General features: G+C 36.8%; 1 protein-coding gene across 2 annotated transcripts in view; it reads left to right on the plus strand.

The window, feature by feature from the left end:
- LOC150087568 (BAG family molecular chaperone regulator 2) overlaps positions 1-22,387 on the plus strand; it is an 85,371-nt gene extending 62,984 nt beyond the window's left edge. For both annotated transcript variants that reach the window (XM_090372131.1, XM_090372132.1), the window contains exon 3: positions 21,783-22,387. In XM_090372131.1, the coding sequence (XP_090228257.1) occupies positions 21,783-22,129 (347 nt within the window). In that variant the 3' untranslated portion in view covers positions 22,130-22,387. The remainder of the gene's footprint in view (positions 1-21,782) is intronic.
- Positions 22,388-23,947: the final 1,560 nt, after the last annotated feature.

Consider the following 23,947-nt stretch of genomic DNA (forward strand, 5'->3'; position numbering starts at 1 on the left):
TATACAGGAATTTTGCTAGCAGGGAATAGGTGATTATCCCTTTGTATAAGGCAATGGTCAGACCACATCTTGAGTACTGTATACAGGTCTAGAGGAAGGATGTAGATTTGTTTGAGCATGTACAGAGAAGGGCAAGATTGGTGAGGGGAATGAAGAGGTCCTTTTACCAAGAGAGGCTTAAGTTCTGTAAAATGCAGTGGCTGGAGACTAGGCACGTGTGAGGTGATATGATTGAGGTATATAAGGCCTTGAATGGGTTGCACATGCTGAATTCTGATGGGATTCTTCTGATTGTTCAGATTACAAACATAAGGGGGCAATAAATTCAAATTGAGGAAAAACAGCTGTAGAATAGATATGCAGAAATTTGCCTTTAGCCATTGGGTGGTTTGTTCCATCAACAACAGATGGAACAAACTTCCATGTGTCGTTGTGGAAGTTGATATCTTAAATGAATTTAAGGAGGAACTGGACAAACAACCCCAGGAGTTCACATCTGGTGAGTATGGGCTTGGCACACCCAGGGTCCTGAGCTGGATATCATCATTCTTCTCTTTTTTTGGTGATTCCCTCCTACTTTCTACTTCTCTCTCTCTCTCTCTCTCTCTCTGTCTCTCTCTCTCTCTCTCTCTGGGTGATTCAGAATTTTTTTTTTTTTTTTTGGCTGATACTACATAAGCTCATACACTTGCTTTCTTGTATCACATGCCACTATTACTGTAACTATGTGAATAACCTTCAATAGTTCTTTATATAATTTAATAATTCCATCCACAGCTAATAAGAGTTGCTCTAATAGGTCTGACAGGAACATAGGAGAAAATCAAATGGATATGACTAGCTGACACCTTTGTCACTGTAGTAGTATAAATTGACAGATAAAGTTGAAATAAATTCCTATATGATTCTATAGATAAAAGTTTGGAAAAAATGTGGGAATTTAAATTTATTGCTAAAAATAAGCCCTTGTTATAGAGTTAATTGCATACATAATTATAGTTATGCTGTATTATTTTATTAAAAATATGTATTATTTTATGGGGAGGATTATCATAATGACATAAGTAGATAAATCTATGGAGAATGCATAAGTGAAATATGTTACATATACAGGGTGTTTCAGTTAAACGTTTCAGAACTTCTAAGAGGGGTAGGGTACATCCTGACAACTCGAAATCATATAGCAATGTGGGGTCGGAAATGCTTTCCTGAAGCGGTGTTGTACACAGAAGCACCATAAAAAGAAAAGAGACCGTAAGTGAGAAATCGTTTTAATAATACATGAAAAGAAGCAAAAGGTACATGGATTAAAGTAAGTGTTCGAAGTTTCTTCCACGGGCTACAATGCACGCCTCACATCTCCGACGCATGGACATCCGAACATTCTGGAATACTCCAGGCGAATTTCGAATTTCTTGAACAAGAACGCCAAGTTAGTAGGATGGATGATTACACGAACGCAGAGTTAGCCGATATGCATTTGGCGTACGGGGCTGCAAATTGTAGTGGGCCAGCCGCACAGCGTTTGTACGCGGAACGATATCCGACGAGGCGTATTCCCAGTCATAATTTCTTTGCAAGACTGCACCAGAGGTTAGCTGAGAGAGGTTCATTTGAAAGAGCTGACAGGGACAGGGTAAGAACAGCACGGACTCCAGCCGTCGAACAGAATGTGCTGCAGCATGTACAGGGGAATCCAAGAACGAGAACACGAAGTCTAGCAAACGCAGTCGGGGTTTCCCATTGCAGCGTCTGGAGGATTCTCCGAGAACAAGACATGCATCCGTTTCACGTGCAGCGTGTCCAGACACAGCAACCGGAGGATTATGCACCTCGTATTGCTTTCGCACAGTGGTACCTTGGAAAATGTGCTACAAATCCCCTTTTTCCTGCTGAAGTGTTGTTTTCCGATGAGGCATCCTTCACAAGGGAAGGAATTTTCAACACGCATAACGACCATATCTGGGCGGTCGAGAACCCGCATGCAATACGACGTCGTGCAGCACAGATTCGACTTTCGGTCAATGTACGGGCCGGTATTATGGGAGATCACCTCATCGGACCTTACCTGTTACCGTGTCGTCTAACCGGACCTATCTACTTTATCTTTCTGCAGCAAGTATTGCCACAACTTTTGAGAGATGAACAGATTTCTGCATCGACGCAACAGACAATGTGGTTCCAACACGATGGAGCCCCTGCCCATTATAGCGGAGTTGTTCGTAACTACCTGGATGTCACATTTGGTCAACAGTGGATCGGACGTGGTGGTCCCGTGCGTTGGCCTGCTCGGTCACCCGACCTATCATGTCTTAATTTTTATTTCTGGGGTCATATGAAATCGCTAGTTTATGACACCCCTGTTGACAATGCTGAGGAGCTGGTTGCAAGAATCGCAGTAGCTGCCGAAGAAATTCGAAATTCGCCTGGAGTATTCCAGAATGTTCGGATGTCCATGCGTCGGAGATGTGAGGCGTGCATTGTAGCCCGTGGAAGAAACTTCGAACACTTACTTTAATCCATGTACCTTTTGCTTCTTTTCATGTATTATTAAAAGTAAGTGTTCGAAGTTTCTTCGAACACTTACTTTTAATAATTTTTCTCACTTACGGTCTCTTTTCTTTATGGTGCTTCTGTGTACAACACCGCTTCAGGAAAGCATTTCCGACCCCACATTGCTATATGATTTCGAGTTGTCAGGATGTACCCTACCCCTCTTAGAAGTTTTGAAACGTTTAACTGAAACACCCTGTATACATAGATCATATACACGACTGGATCAACATCCAAATTGAAAGGAAAAAACAACAATAAGGGGTTCTATTTCTGTAATGATTAATATGCATTGGAAAAATCAACGTTGTGGTTATATAACAAAATATAATAGAAATTAAGAAGTTTCCAATTTATATAATGCGCATAGTGCACATTGAGTATCGTTAACCTGACAGAGAATGAAGAATATAACATAATCGTAGTTTTATATAGTAACAATTCTTATTATTTCGATTGTATCAAATGCCCTAAAATAGAACCGATAAAACAGTCTGTCAGTGTACTGTATTCCTTTTTTCATACTAGTAGACAGATGTCTTGGTAATGTGTTGTAGTAGAAATGGCAAATGATATAAGAAAGCAAGCTTATATAGCATCAGCCAAAAAAAAAACCAGTTCACCCATCTGTATGTACTCTCCAAGGATTTGTCTAGCTCTCCCCTGAATTTATTTAACCCATCCACTTCCACAACAACAGATACTGTTAACCACCCTGCCAACTTTTGTATCACTTGCAACCTTAGACATTAAGCCTGATATACCTTCCACATCATTGATAAATATTGAAAACAATGGAACCAGCACTGAACCTTGGGGAACTCCACTACTAGCATTAGTCCACAAAGAGCAGTGCCTATTGATAACCACTTGCTGTCTTCTTCCACTTAACCATCCCTTTATCCATAGCAGTAACTTGCCCTTAAATGCCACATTGTCCCAGTTTGTATAGCAGTCTTATGTGTAACAGTATCAAAAGCCTTCCTGAAATCCAAGTGTATAATGTCAAAATTATTTTTTTCATCCAGTTCCTTGGTCACTGCTCATAGTAATGTCAGATTGGTTAGACAAGACTGCCCCTTGATAAATCCATGCTGTGGTTGCAGAATTTAAAAACTGTCCGAGGCCCTTGCAATCACCCTTATGAAAACAGTGAACTTCCATTTACCCTTGACAGTAGTTATGCCTTTTAATTAAATTCCACCTTAAAAACACTCACTGCAAACCAGTGAGTGTTTAACTGCAGATTAGTAATAAATGTAAAATCAGTGCTGATAACCAGATCAAGAATATTGCTTCCTTATTGTTACTCTCTAACATGCTACTGTAGAAAACAATCATCCAAGAAATCTATAAAAGTTGTGCTAGTTGTGTGAGTGACCAGCCCACAAATTGCAGTCAACTTGTGGAAAAGTTAGTCCTCCATTATGAGACATTCTGATTTCTGGCTCACTCTATTTTCCTGTATAGCTGTTTGGTAGATGCATCACAGTCATTTGGGCTATAATAGGATCCTACTCTCAATTTTGTTTTCCCAGTGCTTATATCACATCAAACTGACTCTGCTTTTTAACTAAGGAAACATCCAGTTGAAATGGATGGACAGTGCAATGTTGAGTCAATTTGGCATGACATAAGCACTGGGAAAACAAAATTGAGAGTAGGAGTGTGTTTTAGGCCTACTGACCCTGATGAATACAATGAACAGCTGTACAGAGAAATAGCGTGGGCCAGTATATCAGATCATCTTTATAATGGGGGATTTTAATTTCTCAGATGTGACTGACAATTACAACTATTTAAGGACTACAATTTAGTATGTTAAGTTAAAGGTAAAACAAAAAAAAAAAAAAAAATAATAATTATTTCAAAAATTTATTTCATCATTTATATATATGCTCCAAAAGATAGCATTGACTGGAATTTTTGGGTTGGGCACTTGCACACCAACAAGACTTCTGTGGATTTATTCGATGATTGTTTTCTACAGCAGCATGTTTGAGAGGCAGCCAGAGGGAGTAATACTCTTGATCTGATTATCAGCAGTGATTATTCATACATTAAGAATCTGCAGGTAAAGGAACAACTAGGTGGCAGTGATCACAGTGTACTTATGTAGGATCTTACTCAAAGATGTAACCACCATCAGGGGTAAAGAGCAGGGTTTTTGCTTTTGTAAAGGTGACTACAGTGGTCTCAGACAGTTTTTAAATTCTATACTGTGGGACCAACTGATGATGTTACCAACAGCAAATCCTAAATGGGAAGAATTCATGGAATTAATCTTGGAAGCTACTAGGCTTTTCATGTCAACTAAGAAATACTGTTCAAGGTTTAGGCTTAAGTGGATGTCAGATGAACTAATGAGACTCATTGCAGAAAAGAAAAGTGAATGGGATGCACACATATATATATATATATATATATGTATAAATAAATAAAAATAAATATATTTTTATTTATTTATTTTTTTTTTTGTATAGTTTAAGTACAATTAGTAAAATAGGTAAGATATATTTCGTATAGGATAAGCTGGTAGCTACTTAACCCTATAATAGCCATAACTGGTCCACGAGGCCAAACCTAGTAAAGGATGATCATTAGTCAAAGCAAAAGTAAAAATAAAACAATTAATAAACATAATAATAATATATATCAAGTCAATTATAGGTAATAGGACACATCGAAAGGGACTTTATTGAGGGCTAACCCTTTCAATATGTCCCCTACAATTAACCCGGCTATCAGTTTCTGATATCATATGCCTGTTTAACACGGTCAAAAGGTAATTCATGTGCCCTATTACCTATAATTGACTTGATATATATTATTATGTTTATTAATTGTTTTACTTTTGCTTTGACTAAGGATCATCCTTTACTAGGTTTGGCCTCGTGGACCTGTTATGGCTATTATAGGGTTAAGTAGCTACCAGCTTATCCTATATGAAATATATCTTATCTATTTTACTAATTATACTTAAACTATACAAAAATATATAATAAGACTGATGTAATGTTCTATCTAGATATGTATAGATGGCATTAATTAGTTCTTGTTTAGTTAACTTTACATAAGTTATTAATTTTCTATATTTTATATACACACACACACACACACACACACACACACACACACACACACACACACACACAGAAATAATCTAACCTACGTGACTGGCAATTACAACTACTTAAGGACATACAATTTAGTATGTTAAGTTAAAGTTAAAAAAAAAAACCCCAATTATTTAAAAAATTATTTCATCATTTATATATGTGCTCCAACAGATGGCATATTATCAGATATACATAAGCCTATGGTAGTTATAAGCTAGTCTGTAATTAAGACACAAAGGAAGTCAGGCAAGCAAAGGCAGACTACAAGAAATCTTTGGCAAAGGATGCAAAGAGGAACAGGAAGGACTTCTATACTTATGTAAAATCTAGGAGAGGATGAATCAGATTGGTCCACTTGATATCAATGGTTTGTCTGTTGATCCTGCTCAGGTAGGTGACAAACTGAATGAGTATTTTGCATCCACATTCAGACATGAGGAGTTATTTACGGAAGAGAAGGCCAGAAGTTTATCAAACTGTAACAGGGAGCTAAAGGATTTTATAATAATTGAGAGCAAAGTGAAGGAGAAATTGTTGAAGTTAAACATAGTCACCAGGGGTGGATGAGATCTATCCCGTTATATTAAAGGAGGCAGCAAAGGAAGTAAGCACACTCCTAGTTATTATGAGAGCATCCTTGGACTTAGATGAGGTGGACACAGACTGGAAATGTGCTACTGTAACCCCAATTCACAAAGGGAATCAAAGGATGACACGAGTAATTACAAACCTGTTAGTTTAACTTCTGTTCCATGGAAAATAATGGAGTCTCTGTTTAAAGAAGCACTGCAAGTTCATCTATACAAGACTGCAGTTATAGTTCAGACACAGCATAGATTTGTTAAGGAAAAGTCTCTTGTCTGATCAATATGATTGGATACGATGATGTGGTCACAAAGGAACTGGATGCAAAAAATAATTTTGATATCATACTTGGATTTCAGGAAAGCTTTTGATACTGTTGCACATGGAGGACTAATGTAAAAATTGGAGCAGTATGGCATTAAGGGCAAGTTGCTGCTATGGATAAAGGGATGGTTGAGTGGGAGAAGACAGAGTGGTAATAAATGGACACTGCTCTTCGTGGAGTAATGTTATTAGTGGAATTCCTCAGTGTTCAGTGTTGGGTCCATTGTTGTTGTTTTGTATATTTATCAGATGATACAAATGTTGACAGGATTGTTAATGACAGTATGTGGGTTCAGCTGAGAAGTTGTGACTGAAGATTGAACATTGACAAATACAAAGTACTGCATATGGGTAGCATTAACCCCAGAGAAATGTACCAACTGTGTGGTGTTACATTCGGGCATCTCACCTATTCACTCCAAAATTCTAGACAGACTTTTGGAGTGAATAGGTGGAGGAAATGATAAGGGTGGTTTTTTTTTTTTTTTTTTGCTGGTGCCTTACAAGCTTGCTCAGAGTAGTGTTGAATGAAAGAGACTCGGGGTAATTGTGCAGTCAGATATGAAGTTTTCTGAGTAGTGCAGACAGGCTGCAAGAGCAAGTCATGGGGTCTGGTGAATGACATACAGGAATTTTGCTAGCAGGGATAAGATGGTGATTATTCCCTTGTATAAGGTAATGGTCAGGCCATACCTTGAGTACTGCGTACAGGTCTGGAGACCTCATTTTATGAACGATGTAAAGCTGCTGAATGAATACATTGGAGGCAATGGGATTGGCGAGCGAAGCAAATGGTTTTTCTTATGAAGTTTAAGTTCTGCAAATTGCAACGTCTGGAGACTAGGCACCTGCAAGGTGATCTGATTACGGTTTACAAGGCTTCGAATGGTGTGAGCAAATTTAATGTTGATGGGATTCTTCCTCTTGCTGAGGGAGCATAAATTCAAGTTGAGGAAAGACAGTTGTAGAGTAGATGTGTGGAAATTTGCCTTTAGCCAGCGCATGGTTGATTGCTGGAACAAGCTTCCATCAGTCGTTGAAGTTGACATCTTAAATAAATTCAGGGCAGAATTAGACCAACTTTTTGAGTGAATAGGTGGATGAAATGATAAGGTTTTTTTTTTTTTTTTTGCTGATGCTGTACAAGCTTGTGTTTTTTCATCATATGCTATCTAAGAGCATAACTTCTCACCTGTTTGTTCTTCCTGTTTACATTGTAATCCTGATATTTCAAATTCAGCATCACTTATGTCTGAGTTATCAAATGCAGAGACACTGTCTCTGCATTTGATAACTTAACTGCTTCAAACTGATCACGTTTATTCACAATGCTGCTGGCATTGTGAATAAACATCAGTGTATGTGCAAGTATACATGCACATTTCTTACTCTTAGGTGCCTAACACAGCCCATGTATTCATTTTTTTCCATGATGACCCACAGCAGGGCCTGAAATCCCAAAAATCTTGCTTTCCAGGTTGCTGCATTTTCCAATAGAAACAGTGCAAGAATCACCTTCACCTCTGCCTGCAGCTCTGTTTAATCTATTATCCCGTGTATCCCCCCCTCCCAAGCTAGCAGTTTTCTGAACCACATATCACACTGCCTTGATAGCATCAGTAAATATTCTTGCAACCTTTCTATTTAAGTGTATCCCATCCCTGTAGAAGCAGTCTCTCCTGTTAACAAGCACAGACTAAGCTGTGAAAAATCTACCACAGGAGTCTTGCATATTCTCTTCAGGGCTGAATTGATTGACTGGGCTCTCAACATGTACTCCCTCCTATCTTTTCTGGGCGACTTGCAGACACTTTCAAATTCAATCCTAACTTGCAGATTTTTTCCAGCATTGCCCTGTATTTGCTAAGTAAGTCCTCACATCTACTGTTAATATTAGTTCCAAGGTGTTAATATTAGTTCCAACATTATCACCTTTTGTGCCCTTAAAAGATTATATATGCTCTACAATGTCATCTACTTTTGCCCTGGTCCTATTCTATCTATCCTTTTTGCACAATATATTTCCTGTTTCCCCTCTACAAATAGTAGCACAGCAGTTCCCAAACTACTGAGATTTACGGACCCCTTCAAAAATCAAAACAAGCTTGCCAATCCCTTTCAAAAAAGTTTGCTTCTATGAATTTTACCATATGCAGAGGATATACTATGCTTATTACTCTAACTCTAGAGGGTAGAGGGGGGGGTGGCATATTTACATATATTTGGCAAATATATAATAAAATTGTAAGTATTGCCTAAGAATCAAATATTAATAAATTTATTTTTTAATTTTCAGTAAATATTTTAATAATATGTTAAACCCTCTATTTAACTGACTAATAAGGGAGAAGGGGTGTCCATTAATGCCGAAAGTCCGTTAAATCGAATGTAACCTGGGAGGGGAATTTTTTATTGTTCTTAATGTAAAAATTGTACAGTACTGTACTGTACAATATAAAATTATGTTGCAATTTGGCCTTTGATTTATGGATATTAGAAACAGTTTTTTTTTTTTTTTTATGCCGTAAATTTTGCAAACACTTGCTACTGAGACACCTTGTTCTAATTTCTCAATTAACTCTAATTTCTGTGCCACATTTAAGTTCACTTGCTTTCTTTTAACTCCTCTATCACTTGATGCCATTTTTTTAAATTGTAAGGATTGCAAAATTATTTAATAAATCAAGTCACAATTCAGAAATCACAAAAATACTCTGTATACGAGACTGAAACAAAGAGTCGGTAGACCTGCAGTCACATTCAGCTTGCAAGTCATTGCCTGCTCTTATCTGTAATCTGAGAAAACAGCTATTTGAACACGCTTTCAGAAAGAATAAAACACATTTCCTGACTACAATTTCCTGAATTTGATTATAAAAATAAGTAGGTAATTATCAAAACAATAATGGAAATAGGTAAATATTATTAATTTTAATTAATAATAACACTAAAATTTTGTATAACTTAAAAATAATATGGTTGAGATTAATAATGCACACAAATGTATTATTATTTGTACCGTCTGTGAAATCCATTATATCCAGGGTCCGTTAAATCGAGGGTTTACTGTATTTTTTTTTTTTTTTTTTTTTTCATTCAATATTTCAAAAACCAGAAGGTATACACTTTTTGCCTTAAAAAAAATCCAGAGGATATATGGTGTATACCCTCCACTACAGCCCTTTAGAAGCAGTGCAAGAATCACCTTGCACTGCTTTATTACTTTGATGATAAATAAAGTGCATGTGTGTACACACTTTATTTATCATCAATTTGCTATACATAGAATGAATAATTTGAAATACGTATACAATTATATATACTAATCGTATCAAAAATAGGTAATGTTCTATAACGAAATTCATTGTGATTCTATCAGTAATTTTTTAAGAAAATTAAACGTTTCTGAATGTTTCCCAGACCCTCTGTAACTGGTCCATGGACCCCCAGGGGTCTGCAGATCCCAATTTGGGAAATGCTAGAGTAGTGGACAATGATGCCTTCTGAGATGTGGGGGGGGGGATGTTTATGGTAAAGCACTAATTTCACTAAGAAAGAGAAAAAAAACTATATCTCTTCAACTAGATTATATATATATATATAGGATTTAGGACAAAAAGCATCAGACTGCGAGAATTGTTTACTCTCAAAAGATGTAGCCTGACCATTGCCTCTCATAAGGCACCTCTGTAGCCAGGTGAGCAGGAGCAGCAGTGCATAGCACACGCTTCTTGATTAGACCGGGGTTCGATCCCGTGACCACCAAATACAGAGGTGCGGAAAGGTCAGGGAATGACCACTGCATATCCCTGGAGCAATATGGCCTTAGTTGCTAATGCTCCTAAAAACCAAATTACAAACAAACAAACAGCTTCTCATAAGTTAGTGCAATAACATCATTTATATTACACAGTAAACCAACAAAAGTTGTGCAGTGGTATTATTACATAATTTCATTGTGAAATAAATAATAGAGATGACTATTCTAATAGAGATGACTATTCACTGATAGAGATGACTATTGTTACTTATTCTCAGGGAGTACCACCACCCAGACAGCCATTTCAGTGCTATTTCCCCACATTGGTGAGTGGGTAGATACCCCAATGGTGGTAGTACTCACTGAGGATAAGTAACCATAGTCTTCTCTACTGGAGAAGCATTACTTATTTGAGGTATAATGAGATAAGCAACTTGTGAAGGAATTAATGATATGAGATTAGCTGTATTGTGCATCATATGCCTTAGTAGAGGCATATGATGCAAGAAGGTAAGCTTTTTTTAGCATCACTCAAAAAAAAACCTTTCTCATTTCACCCATCCACTCGCTCCAGATGTTTGTCTAGTTCGGCCTTGAATCTATTTAAGCTATCGCTTATACAACAACAGATGGAAGTTTGTTCCAACTTCCGCACATCTATCCTACAACTGTCTTTCCTCAATTTGAATTTGTGCCCTCTCAGGTGATTATTCTGAGCAAGAGGAAGAATCCCATCAGCATTGAGCTTGCTCAAACCATTCAAGGCCTTATACACCTCAGTCAGATCATCTCTCAGATGCCTAGTCTCCAGATGCTGCAATTTATAGAACTTAAGCTCATCTTCATAACAGCAACCCTTCATTCCACTCGCTAATCTCGCTGCCCTTCTCTGTACTTGTTCTAGTAGCTCCTAATTTTGCCTAAAATGAGGCCTCCAGACCTGTATGCAGTACTCAAGATGTAGCCTGACCATTGCCCTATACAAGGGGATAATCACCTTCTTATCCTTGCTACCAAAATTACTATATATCATTGACAAGACTCTGAGCTACTATTGTAGCTTGTCTGCACTGCTCAGAAAACGTCATGACTGCACAATTCCCCCAGGTCTTTTTCATTCTCCGCTATCCTGAGTGTAGTACTGCACAATTGGTATGTTACTCTAGGGTTACTGCTACCCATATGCGGTACTTTGCATTTGTTAATGTTAAACTTCAGTTGCCACCTCTCAAGCCATTTGCTCAACTTTTCTAGATCCTGTTGCAGTAGGGTACTGTCCTTACTATCATTAACAACCCTGCCAACCTTTGTATCATCTGCAAACTTGGACATTAAGCCTGATATACCTTTATCAATATCATTGATAAATACAGAAAACAACGAGCCCAACACCGACACCTGGGGAACTCCACTAATAACATTAGTCCATGAAGAGCAATATCCATTGATTTGCACTCTGTCTTGTCCCACTCAACCATCCTTTTATCCATTGTAGCAACTTCCCTTTAATGCCATACTGCTCCAACTTGTACAGTAGTCTACAATGTGCAACAGTATCAGAAGCTTTCCTAAAATCCAAGTATACAATATAAAAATTATCTTTTGCATCCAGTTCCTTTGTGACCATGTGCTGTGAGGTGTTATGTAATGTTGGCACAACTTCAGTTGGTTTACTGTTCAGAAATGATGCTATTGATAGCAATCAATTATTCAAAGTGGGGTACAATAAAAGTGTTGCTAACATAAGGGGTAAGATTTCAGAGTTTGTAATCCTACTATCATATTCTCTAGCAGGTGCTATATTTACTTTCTTCAATATATTTAATTAGAAGTAAATTTTTATAAACAGGACTTATTTGAGACTGATTACTGTAGCTTTCTACTTTCTTCCTTGTCTCTGCTCAGCCAGATACGCAATAAAAATACATCGCTGAAGCACTGATTACATAGAATTCTCAAAAGTATTTGCCTCTAAGAAGGAACAAGTTGCCATATTTGTTAATCACAGCTTATTTGGTTGTAAACATGACTATTTTTATTATGAAATTACATTTAGAATAGCGAAAACAGTATCTAAAGAAACACTTTATATATACAAACATGATATAATACTCACAATATTCTGAAAGGTATATTGAAAATATTTACATCTTATATAGAATTATGAAATAAATCAAGAAATGGGGAGGTGGTAATAATAACAGTAAGGCTTCTGACAGTGAGTAATGTGCATTTCATTTGTACAATTTCTTTATACACAAAACCCAAACAGTTTAAAAGGTTCACTTGTTGAAGGCCATGGAGTCTTCACTGGATGGTGAAGAGGCAACCTGCTTTGTTCCACCCATCTTTTGAGATGGGCAAAAGTTATTCTGGATCTGTGGATGTAGAGTTTGAGTAGGCTTCTGTTCTGCAGATAAAATCAACAACACAATTCTACTTTATGGACATTTAAGATGTAAGTGTAATGAAGTGAGCATACTCCTTTCTGAATCAACTCTTATTGATGTAACATGTGGAGGCTTTGTGCATCTGAGCTCTTTTTGTTGCCGACCATGGTGCTACTATTATATTGGAGGATATACTAAAAGTCACGCTAATGTTATTCTAACAGATATATTTAATTTTGTTTTACTGTTTTCGGTGTATAAAATGCACCAATCATGCCAGCTAGAGGATTAATAGAGCAAGGTCATCAGAATGTATACATACTGTTTAAATTTGCAGATGATACAAAGGTTGGCAGGGTTAATGACAGTAAGGATAGTATGCTACTGAAACAGTAACTAGAAAAGTTAGGCAGATGAGCTGAGAAGTGGTGACTGAAGTTTAACATTGACATGCAAAGTACTGCATATGGGTAGCAGTAACCCAAGAGAAAAGTATCAACTGTGTGGTACTACACTCAGGGAGGTAGAGAATGAAAAAGACCTGGGGATAATTGTGCTGCCAGAGCAGGTCATGGAGTTTTGTCAATGATATATATAGGAATTTTGCTAGCAGAGACAAGGAGGTGATTATCCCTTTGTATAAGGCAATGGTCAGGCCACACCTTGATTACTGCATACAGATCTGGAGGCCTTATTTTAGGAAGGATGTAGAGTTGTTGGAAAGAGTACAAAGAAGGGCAACAAGATTGGTGAGAGGAACAAAGGGGTGTTCTTACAAAGAAAGGCTTAAGTGCTGCAAGTTGCACCATCTGGAGACTAGGCACTTGCGAGGTGATCTGATTGAGGTGTATAAGGGTTTGAGCAGAGCTGTACCATCAGTGCTGATGGTACACTTCTGCTTGCTCAGATTAAGAACCTGAGGGGGAATACATTCAAATTGAGGAAAAGCAGTTGTAGAATAGATGTATGGAAGTTTGCCTTTAGCCAGCAAGTAGTTGATTGCTGGAACAGACTTCCATCTGTTGTTGTGGAAGTTGATTAGCCTTAAATAAATTTAAGGTTGAACTAGACAAACACTTGGAGTGACAGGATGGGTGAAATGGGAAGGTTTTTTTTCTTTTTGGCTGATGCTGTATAAGCTTGCTTTCTTGCATCATATGCCTCAACTAATGCTAATGCTAGTCTTCAGCTGATAAAGTATATCACAAGCATCCAAAATCTGACTGATTTTTGTCAGATTTTAATTGCTTTTGTTTTTCAAATTTTAAAATAATTTGCCATGACATTTAGTTAGTGCATTTCATCATTACTACATAGTTATTATTTTTTTTTTTTAGACAAACTGAAGTTTATACATTGGCATCATTATTGTTACACCTCACATTGTGAAATCCTTCACAAGTTGCTCTCTTTATACTTCAAATAAGTAATACTCCAGTTCAATGCCGCCACTCAGGCAGCACTATTTTGAAGCTTTTGGTTTCTCATCAGTGAGTGGATAGGTACCAGTGGTAAGGGTTGACAACCCAGTTATGACTTATTTATGCAATATGAGAGATGTCAAAAAGTGTGCTTATTAGACATGATATTTTAGGGCAGACACCTCAAACTGTTTAAAATTAAAATTTTGACATTAGTTAGTGCCTTTGCATTATTACTACATAGTTGAATTTTTTAGACAAACTGAAGTTTATAGATTATTGTAACATCTCATTGTGAAATCCCTGACAATATGAGATGGGTTGTCAACCCTTGTTCCAAGAAGTACAAGGGTTGACAACCCATGGTACCTACCTGCTCTCTGATGAGAAACTGCTTGGCTTCTCATCAGTATGCCTATTGGGTGACCTTTTCATTTGATTTGTGTGCATGTGCTTTGGCCTATACTTTCTTATATATTTTGGATGTTGCATCTTTTTTTTTTTTTCATATATATATATATATATGCAAAAGTTTGGTTTTGCTTTTAATCAAGGTGCTGATAAAATACTGGAATAAATTTCAACTTGGTGGCGTGGTGGAAGAAGTCCATCCATCTTTAATAAGTTTAAAGAAGTTGGATGAACTTAAAAGAGATAAGCAAATGAAGGTTTTTATTTGTATCATTATAATAGCTGCTAATACCTAAAAAGCACTGTTAAACAGTTCATATTTGTTTGTAGTCATTTTAATATTAGAAAACTTTATTCTAATTCAGTTATTTTAAGTTAATTTTTTTTATTTCATCTCTAACCAAAATCAGTTACATGGAGAGACTAAAGATGGTTTATTGCTATAAATACGGCGCCTCCATAGCCAGGTGGGCAGGAGCAGCAGTGCGTAGCACACGCTTCTTGATTAGACAGGGGTTAGAGCTCGTGACCACCAAATACAGATGATGTGGAAAGGTCAGGGAATGACCACCACATATCCCGGAGCAATATGGCCTTAGTTGCTAATGCTCCTAAAAAAAACCAAATAACAGCTATAAATACACTAGTGTTCAAAGAAAGTGCATCAAGTGCTCTCTTTATTGCTATAAATACGCCGCCTCCATAGCCAGGTGGGCAGGAGCAGCAGTGCGTAGCACACGCTTCTTGATTAGACAGGGGTTAGAGCCCGTGACCACCAAATACAGAGGATGTGGAAAGGTCAGGGAATGACCACCACATATCCCGGAGCAATATGGCCTTAGTTGCTAATGCTCCTAAAAAAAACCAAATAACAGCTATAAATACACTAGTGTTCAAAGAAAGTGCATCAAGTGCTCTCAAAATATTCCAAAATGAGCATTTGCAACCTTTATACAACAGCTTTGGTAAATAAAACAATTATGGCTGAAATGTTATCAGAAGCCTTCAATTTATCATTTTAAATGGAAAACAAAATGAAAAGTTCACCAGGTGCAAACTAATATTTAGTTGAACCACCTCTAGCCCTGATGACAGCAGCACACCGTTGAGGCATTGACAAGATAAATTTCTGAAAATAATCAGCTGATAGTTTGTGGTTCCAAACTCTAATTATGGCTTCCTGAAGTTCACAAGGGTCTTTGGTTTCTTTCTGGCAACAGCAGATTCCACATGATGCACAGTTCTCTACAGAATTCAGGTCCAGCCGGGCTGTTTCCTGGCCAGCTAAGAGTTGTAATGTACCGTTCTTCCAACCATTTTCTCACCTGTAACAAATGTAAACACATTACTGTCAAACCTCTAATGCAGAAATGAAACTAAAGTAACTACACGTGCCTACTTACGCTTTTTGCCCGATGACAAGGAGCAGAGTTGTCCTGAAAGATGCAGTTACTTGGCAGGTTGAAATGGTCTTTAATGGTTGGCAGCAATTTGCCTTCCAATATAGCCAGGTATTCATTGGCATTTATGGAACCTTTTGTAAACTGCAGGTGACCTACTCCACAATACGAAATGCACCCCCATATCATTTGGCTGGTAGGGAATTTCACTGTAGACACCATACAGTCTGAATGGTATTCTTCACCACATCTATGGCGAATCGTTTGTCTCCCATCAGAGCCATGCAGGTTGAATTTCTTTTCATTCAAGAAAATAACTGACTTCCACTGCTTGAGGGTCCATTTGACATGCTCCTTGCACCAAATTAATCGGGCCTTTTTCATTTTTTGTGTGAGGAGGGGCTTCTTTTTAGGACAACGGGCTACAAGTCCATTTTTGAAGAGGCGTCTTCTGACTGTTTACTGCATTTGCTACCACTCCTGTATGTTCTTCGAAGAGGTTTTACAGTTTTTAAGGCATAAGCACTTCAAAACACGGTCCTGTTTTGGCGTAGAGACTTGTTTGCATCCAGTTCCTTTTTTCCTATCAGCAGAACCAGTATTCTTGAGTTTGGAAAGAAATCTACTCACTGTCAACTGATTACAAGACACGCTATAAGCAATATGACGGGAAGAACATCCTTCCTCACGTAAAGCAACAATAGCACTTTCTTCATGGCATCAACTGCACGTAACTTGCCATCCTAACACAGTCAAGGAATGACTGCAACTCTTGCAGAGCGTGCTTGTATAGCTGAAAGTAACAGCTAATGCAATATTACGTCATCACCTACATGTGTCAATCTTATCTGATGCAATCTGGAAGAAATATTGCCATATACTTACATTATGTGGACGACAATTATAATTTTAAGGGGTGATGCACTTTCTTCGAATACCAGTGTGTGTTATATATAAATAAACACTAGGCATATTATGTATCATCATAATTGTTTTCCCCCCACCCAAAGTATTGTTATATTTATTAAAATATTCCTGGATATCATTAAAGGTAAACATAACTGAGCTTTATGCTAGAATTAAGATAGGTAAGTTACATGACTTTGACTTTATTATGAACACAGTGACCAGGCACAAGCATTTATGTATTTATAGGTAGATGCAAATTACTAAGTTTTTTTCTAACAAATATAGGTTGAGAACCTGCAAATAGAGGCATACATTCATTTAGTTAAATACTTATCAATGTCATGGACAGGACAAGGATGTCTCTTATTTGTGAACAGCTATAGCAGACAGTACACCTGTTGATTGTTGTAGTAATCTGAGATGGATTTGTCTGGGTTTAGCCCATCAAGCTATTGTGACTGTCCTGCCTCCAGTCACAATGGTTTGATGTGCCACAATTTGGCACTCTCAACAATTCTAATGAACAGACCATTTGTAGATGTTTGTATCAGGGCTGTGAGAAATGACACAGTGATCCTTGCATATCAGACAAGGTACAGCCTTCTGTTGGATTGCCATAGTGTAGCATGAAAGAGGGGGAAAAAAAAAAAAATCCCTGTGTCCCTATAATGATGATATACATACAAGATATGTATATCATTATATTTATGCCGAAATTATTTGTACATACTGTAATCCTCTAATGTTTTGACCGGTATATGTGTATATAACTATTTTACAATAGGAAAGATCTTCTTGGGTAGAACAAAAATGACAATCACTGCATTTCCATAATCTGTGGAAAAGGATTTGTGTTTGAATCCCACAAAGGTGGGGGAGACTTTTGGCTCTTTTCATACCTGGCTAAGTTTCTCGGCAAGAATGCAGTGTTTTCTGAGAAATTTTTTATTTTTTTTTTCCCCCTGGGAAAGAAACAGAATACATGCAATAAACTGATATTTCATAGCTTTAGTTCTTGAAAAAACCAACAATAAAACATTCTATAGTGGATGTAAAATAAACATGAAAAAATCTTCTATAAATCATAACACAAATGTGCAGAAACATAAATGAATAATTTCCACATTTGAATTAATTAATTGGATTTAAATTTATACTTTATTACATTTGGAACATCAAAAAAAAAAAAGAAAGGTTATTTTTTTTAATAGGAAACTTGAATCACTTCAGAAAAAGTTACTCTTCTAATTAAATAAATTGATTGCAGTGCCTTGGAGATATGTTATTTTTGCCAGACTTCTGACTTTCCTACTATATTCTCTCCCTAATATATTGCATACAGTGGTACAGAAGAGTTTAACACTAGATTGTGAAGAAAGTTTGTTCCAGAAAATAGAATTTGAAGGGATTCACCACAGTTTAACTTAAAAAAAAAAACAACCCAAAAGTGTGTAAAGATGGAAAAGAAAAAGTATTAGTGGTACCTTTTTCCTCCATGTAATGGAGAAGAGACATTTTCTTATTTGTTTTGGAGTATTTAAGTGCCAATATGCCATTTTTACATCTAACAAATGAAAACTCTGAATTTTGACATTTTCAGAACTTGTAAATCTGAAATTTTGTTGCCTAATTTATCACCCATTGTGGAAATAAATTGAATTTTTACAGGAAGTCTCCAGTTGTGGAAGTATTGTTTCAAAATTTGCAGTTTGACTATTCTGAACTATATGAATTTTCCCATAGAAACAAAGCAACAGTTATTTTAACTTGTTATTAGCAACATGAAGCAAAGCTTATATATCACCAGCAAAAAAAAAAAAAAAAAACCCACCTTCATTTCCAATTATTTGTTCTTTAAATTAATTAAATTATTCACTTCCACAATACTGTCCAGGTCAGATTCCAGTTGGAGGAGTAGTATACTGCGATTATTATCATTAGCCCATTCTGATATCTGTCCTATGAGAAACCCCAACAGGCCTTGTAATTCCCCACCTGCATGCCTGAATAGTACTGCAATAATCATTCACCTCTGCTTACAGCTGCTATTAATCTTTTTGTGTATAACCTCCAAAACTAGCATTTTTCTGACCACTTACATTGCCTTGGTAGCATCAGCAAATATTCATAATCTAATTTAAATATACCTAATCCCTGTAAAAAAACAATCCACTCTATTAACAAGTATAGGCTATGCTGTGAAAAATTCTGTTTCCTGAGTCGTATGCAATTTCTGAGGCCACGTCAGTTAACATGGCTCTCATCATGTACTCCCTCCTATCATGCAGGGGCAAAATTCTAGACACTTCCAAGGAAAATTTTAACTAAATCCTCCAATCATTTACCTATGTTTAATATTAGTAGTGCAAATATGTACATTACCTTTTGTACTCTTAAAAGATAACTGAGCTAAAACTAACTTTTGCTAGGCAGATACACCCTATTCCACTTATCCTTTCGTCATAGCATATTTCTCCATTTTCCCTGACTGTGGTCACCAAAAATACCACTTTTGTGGTACCAATGCCTTTGGAGATTGCACTATGCCATGATACATGAGTGTAGGCCCTTGAATTAGGCAGATGAGTGCTTTGTGTCCCATCTTCTGTTTCCTTTGAAGGTATGAACTTTGTTCTTCAAGCACTCATACTATTATCAAAACACTGAATTTTCACTTAATCTCATCACATACTTTGCAATTAAAGCACATTGATCTCTTGTGGCTTTGGTTCCTGGCAAAGTGAAATTCTGCAGTGCAAACAGTAAGCTCTGTTTATATAACTGTCACCACCTTTCGTGCTAGAGCATTCTTGTTGTGCTTGTCTGAGACAATTTAATTAAAAAAATTAAAGACTACGGCACTATACTCTCACCATAATTCTGTGAGATACACAAGTATGATAATAATGCTGCACCCATTTAATTCAGCAGTATGTTATGTTGCTTGTTACTTTATAAAGCCACTTATAGTATTGATTGTATATCTAATTATAGTATTAAATATACATTTTCCAGAAAATAATATTCAAGGGTGTTGGGGGAACCCACTGAGGTTGGTACAATTATCGTATTAAAGATAAGAGTATTTACAAAGCAGACTTGGACATCCAAGGAAAATCTATACCAAAAATATTGTATAAGAGATTGTATAAAGTAATACGTTCTAGTGAAAGATGTTGCTTATAACCAAAAAGGCGCCTCCGTAGCCAGGTGGGAAGGAGCAGCAGTGCGTAGCACACGCTTCTTGATTAGACCGGGGTTCAAGCCCGCCACCACCAAATACAGAGGGTGCGGAAAGGTCAGGGAATGACCACCGCATATCCCGGAGCAATATAGCCTTAATTGCTAATGCTCCTAAAAAAAAAACCAAACAACAAACAAACAGTTTATAACCAAACTAAACTAAAATTCAAGTATCATATGTTCAGTCACTGTAATTCTTACTTAAAAATAACTGTTTTATTTTATTGATTAGAATAATACTCATATATTTAATTTGATAATAAAATATTTTTGAAAATTTGACATTGAAAGATATATTTGAGAATGTGTTCTGGTACTGTAGTTTTGATTTATTTTTTTATTATTTTTTTTTAAAAATTGCCCACATGCACAGGCAGTATGTTGAATCTTATCTGGTGGTACGCTGGATTAGGTGAAGTTGTATTATTATACACCGATGAGCCAAAACATTGACCATCTACCTAATATGATGTTGGTCCTCCACGTGCAACCAAAACAGCTTGTACCCTGTGAGGCATGGATGCTACAAGATTTCTTAATGTGTTTTGTGGTATCTAGTACCAACATGTAACCAGCAGATCCGTTAACTCCTGTAAGGTCCGTGGTTGAGATACTGCAGATTGGAGTTGCTGTTCTAACACAAACCACAGATGCTCGATGGGACTGGTGGCCTGGGCAATACCTGGAAGTCTTCTTCACGTTCCGCCAACCAGTCTCAAACTATCTGGGCGGTGTGACATGGTGCATTATCCTGCTGAAAGGCAGCACTGCCAGAGGGGAAGACTGTTGCCATGAAAGGGTGTACCTGGCCAGCAATGATGTTTAGGTAGGTGGTAGACTTCAGAGTGCCTGGCACATGGATGACTGGACCCACATCATCCAAAGCATAACCCGCCACCACTGGCTTGTTTTTGTCCCACAGTGAATCTAGGTGCTATCACTTACCAGGTAAACGATGCACACGTACTCGGCTGTCCACATGGTGCAACAGGAAATGTGATTCGTCGGACCAGGTGACCTTCTTCCAATCACTTGAGGTCCAGTTTCGATGCTCGTGTGCTCGTTGTAGGCACTGTCACCAGCAAACCGTGGTTAGCATGGGCACTCAGAGCAGCCTGCGGCTATGCAGCACCATTTTCAGCAGGGTTCGGTGTATTGCGGCACATTACTCTCGTCACCAACATTCCAATTACCAGCGAGTTGCAGCACAATTGCCCTTCTGTTGCCATGTACCATCTGGGAGAGCCTTTGCTTACCTTGAGCATCGATGAGCCATGGTTGTCCAACCATGGCCAACCTCGCTGGTGGTTCATGAGTTCCCCCTCCCTTGGACCACTTTGGTTAGGTACTAACCATGGCTGACCATGAGCACCCCACCAGCCATGCCATTTCGGATATGCTCTGACCCAATCGTTTGGCCATTACAATTTGGCCTTTGTCAAACTCGCTCAAATCCGCTGCCTTTCCCCTCTGAAGAACAAGAGTAACACTGATTAACGGGGCTCAGTATCAGGTGTTTTTTTTATATTTGCATAATGACTCGCTGGTCATAATGTTTTGGCTCGTCGGTGTATATCTCTATTTCTCCCCAAGTAAGACCTAAGTTTAGGTGAATTGTAGATTCTGTTTATAGATCTAACTGCATATTTTGCTTTTTTCTTACACAGGAGAAAGAGAAGAAATTGAAGTAACTGCCCAAAGGCTGATGGGACGTACACTGACAGTGGAAGTGTCTGTGACTACTCCTCGTAATGAAATTCAACAGAGAGCACTAGATATGGTGAATCGTTACATAGATGACTTGCTTATTAGAATTCGAACAGACTTAGAAGTTGCAAAACGAACTTGCCAAGAATACTTAAATGCTTGTTTATCTGAAGCAGGAGGTCCTATAGATCAAAAGTTTCAGGCAGCAATAATAGAATGTACAGCAGATGATCAAAAGAAAACAAGAAAACGTTTGGAATCATTGTTAACTACCATAGTTCATGCTGAAGGAAATACGCATCGCTAAGAAATTAAGATTTCTTTTTGAGAGCAAAAGTTATCACAGATCCTGAATTTATTTCTGGAAATAGGAATTTTTGAAATGAAACTTTTCTGAAAAGAATCTTATGTTGCATTGCATTCTCTGCTGTTCATGGAATTTGTGAATACTCTCGGTTCCCTGCACAGGATACGATCACTCAAGACCATCTCACTGTGTGAGATGACATTTGATGGGTGTACCATTATCATTAACAGTTGTAATAAATAATTGAATACATCTGTGGTTACAACAGTGGAATATTTTAATCTCTGTATATAAACTTGTAAGGTAGTAGTTCTACCATGTTCATAGCTTCTTAACATACTTTGATTAAATTTATTTTAGAATTTCTTGTATTTACTTGAGTTTGATTGCTCCATAAAAACCAGTGAGATTGTTTCACCAGAATACATTTTAATGAGCTTACTAAACATTGTTATTAAATTTTTAAATTTCTAAATGAGACTGGTTCATCGATGTCATAGTGGCTGTGATGAAATTTGTTGGTTCAAGTAGAATTCCATAACTTTCACAAAAGAATTTCCTTGAAGCATCTTGTCTGTTTTGATGGACAGGATAAGATCTGAGATACCATGTTCTGGCATCTTAATATTAACAAACCTCATTTTTTCAGGAGAGAAATAGTATGAATTATTAAAAAAAAAAAAAAAAAAAAAAAAGTTTTCAATATCCGAAAGAAAATGCAGTTGTGATACGCTTATCCTAAGAAAAGGACTAAGTTACTTCAAGGCAGCTTTCAACTGGTGTTCTATGAGGATTACTCAGGCATTCAGCAAAATGTCCCTCCAAACAATAACTTATCTACATTTCAGTGCAGTTTAAAGTAAAAATAAAATATTTTTTGTTGGTATTAAAAGAAAATTAAGTAATAATGTAATTTGAATTTTCATTTATATCTGTGAATGAACAAAAGTTTTTCTGCCAATTTCTTACCTATTTAAAAATGTTCCATTAGTCAAAAGTTGAAAAACACTGCTGTGAGCTGAAAAAAAAAACTTATCTTGGGATCTAGTTATTAATGATAAATGCAGATGGTGGGGGAACCTTTTTGCAATAAAGGCATGATTCAGCTTTATTAAATCTTATTAAGTTATTGGAACTGCATTAGAGAATAGACTGGAAATCAGGAATACAAACAAAATGATCTGGATTTATCCAGAGACCTCCATAAGCTTTTTAATATCTTTTTAGTTTCTTATCTTCTTAATTTCATTTAGTATTGTTGTTACTACAATGCTTCAAATAAGCATTTTATTATTAATGGAACTAGCTTTTTGAAAAAGTGTTTACTTATGATCCTGATGTTTTTAAGGCAATTTTATTCTTTTAAGATCATTTTAGGATTAATATCCATTAATATGTTCTTTAAAATGCAAACCAAACAGGTAGGCAAGGTTTTGATATTAATGCAATATTAAAGAATTAGGTAAATATATAAAACTGGGCATGTTGAATATGAAATATCCAAACACAACATAAAAAAAAAAAAAAAAAACACTGAAGCTGTACTAATTCCCCCCCCCCTCCCAAATTATAGATTGTTTGTCCTTTCTTTAACTTATTGCTGGTAGTGCAAAGAATTTTTACTTCTCTAAATGCTGGTGTGTAAGTGACCCCAGTGTACATGCAGTTTTAAAAATCAGCAAGAAATTCAAAATTGTTCACATTTTTTGATGCCACCTTTATTTTCAATGTTTTCTGAATGCATGAAAGATATATATATATTTTTTTTTTTTTTTAATACAGTATTAAAAAAAATTTTATTTTTGAAATTAAACCTCC

The sequence above is a fragment of the Mastigoproctus giganteus genome, chromosome 4 (genome assembly GCF_048544385.1).
Source record: "Mastigoproctus giganteus isolate SK-2022 chromosome 4, ASM4854438v1, whole genome shotgun sequence".
Taxonomy (NCBI): Eukaryota; Metazoa; Arthropoda; class Arachnida; order Uropygi; family Thelyphonidae; genus Mastigoproctus; species Mastigoproctus giganteus.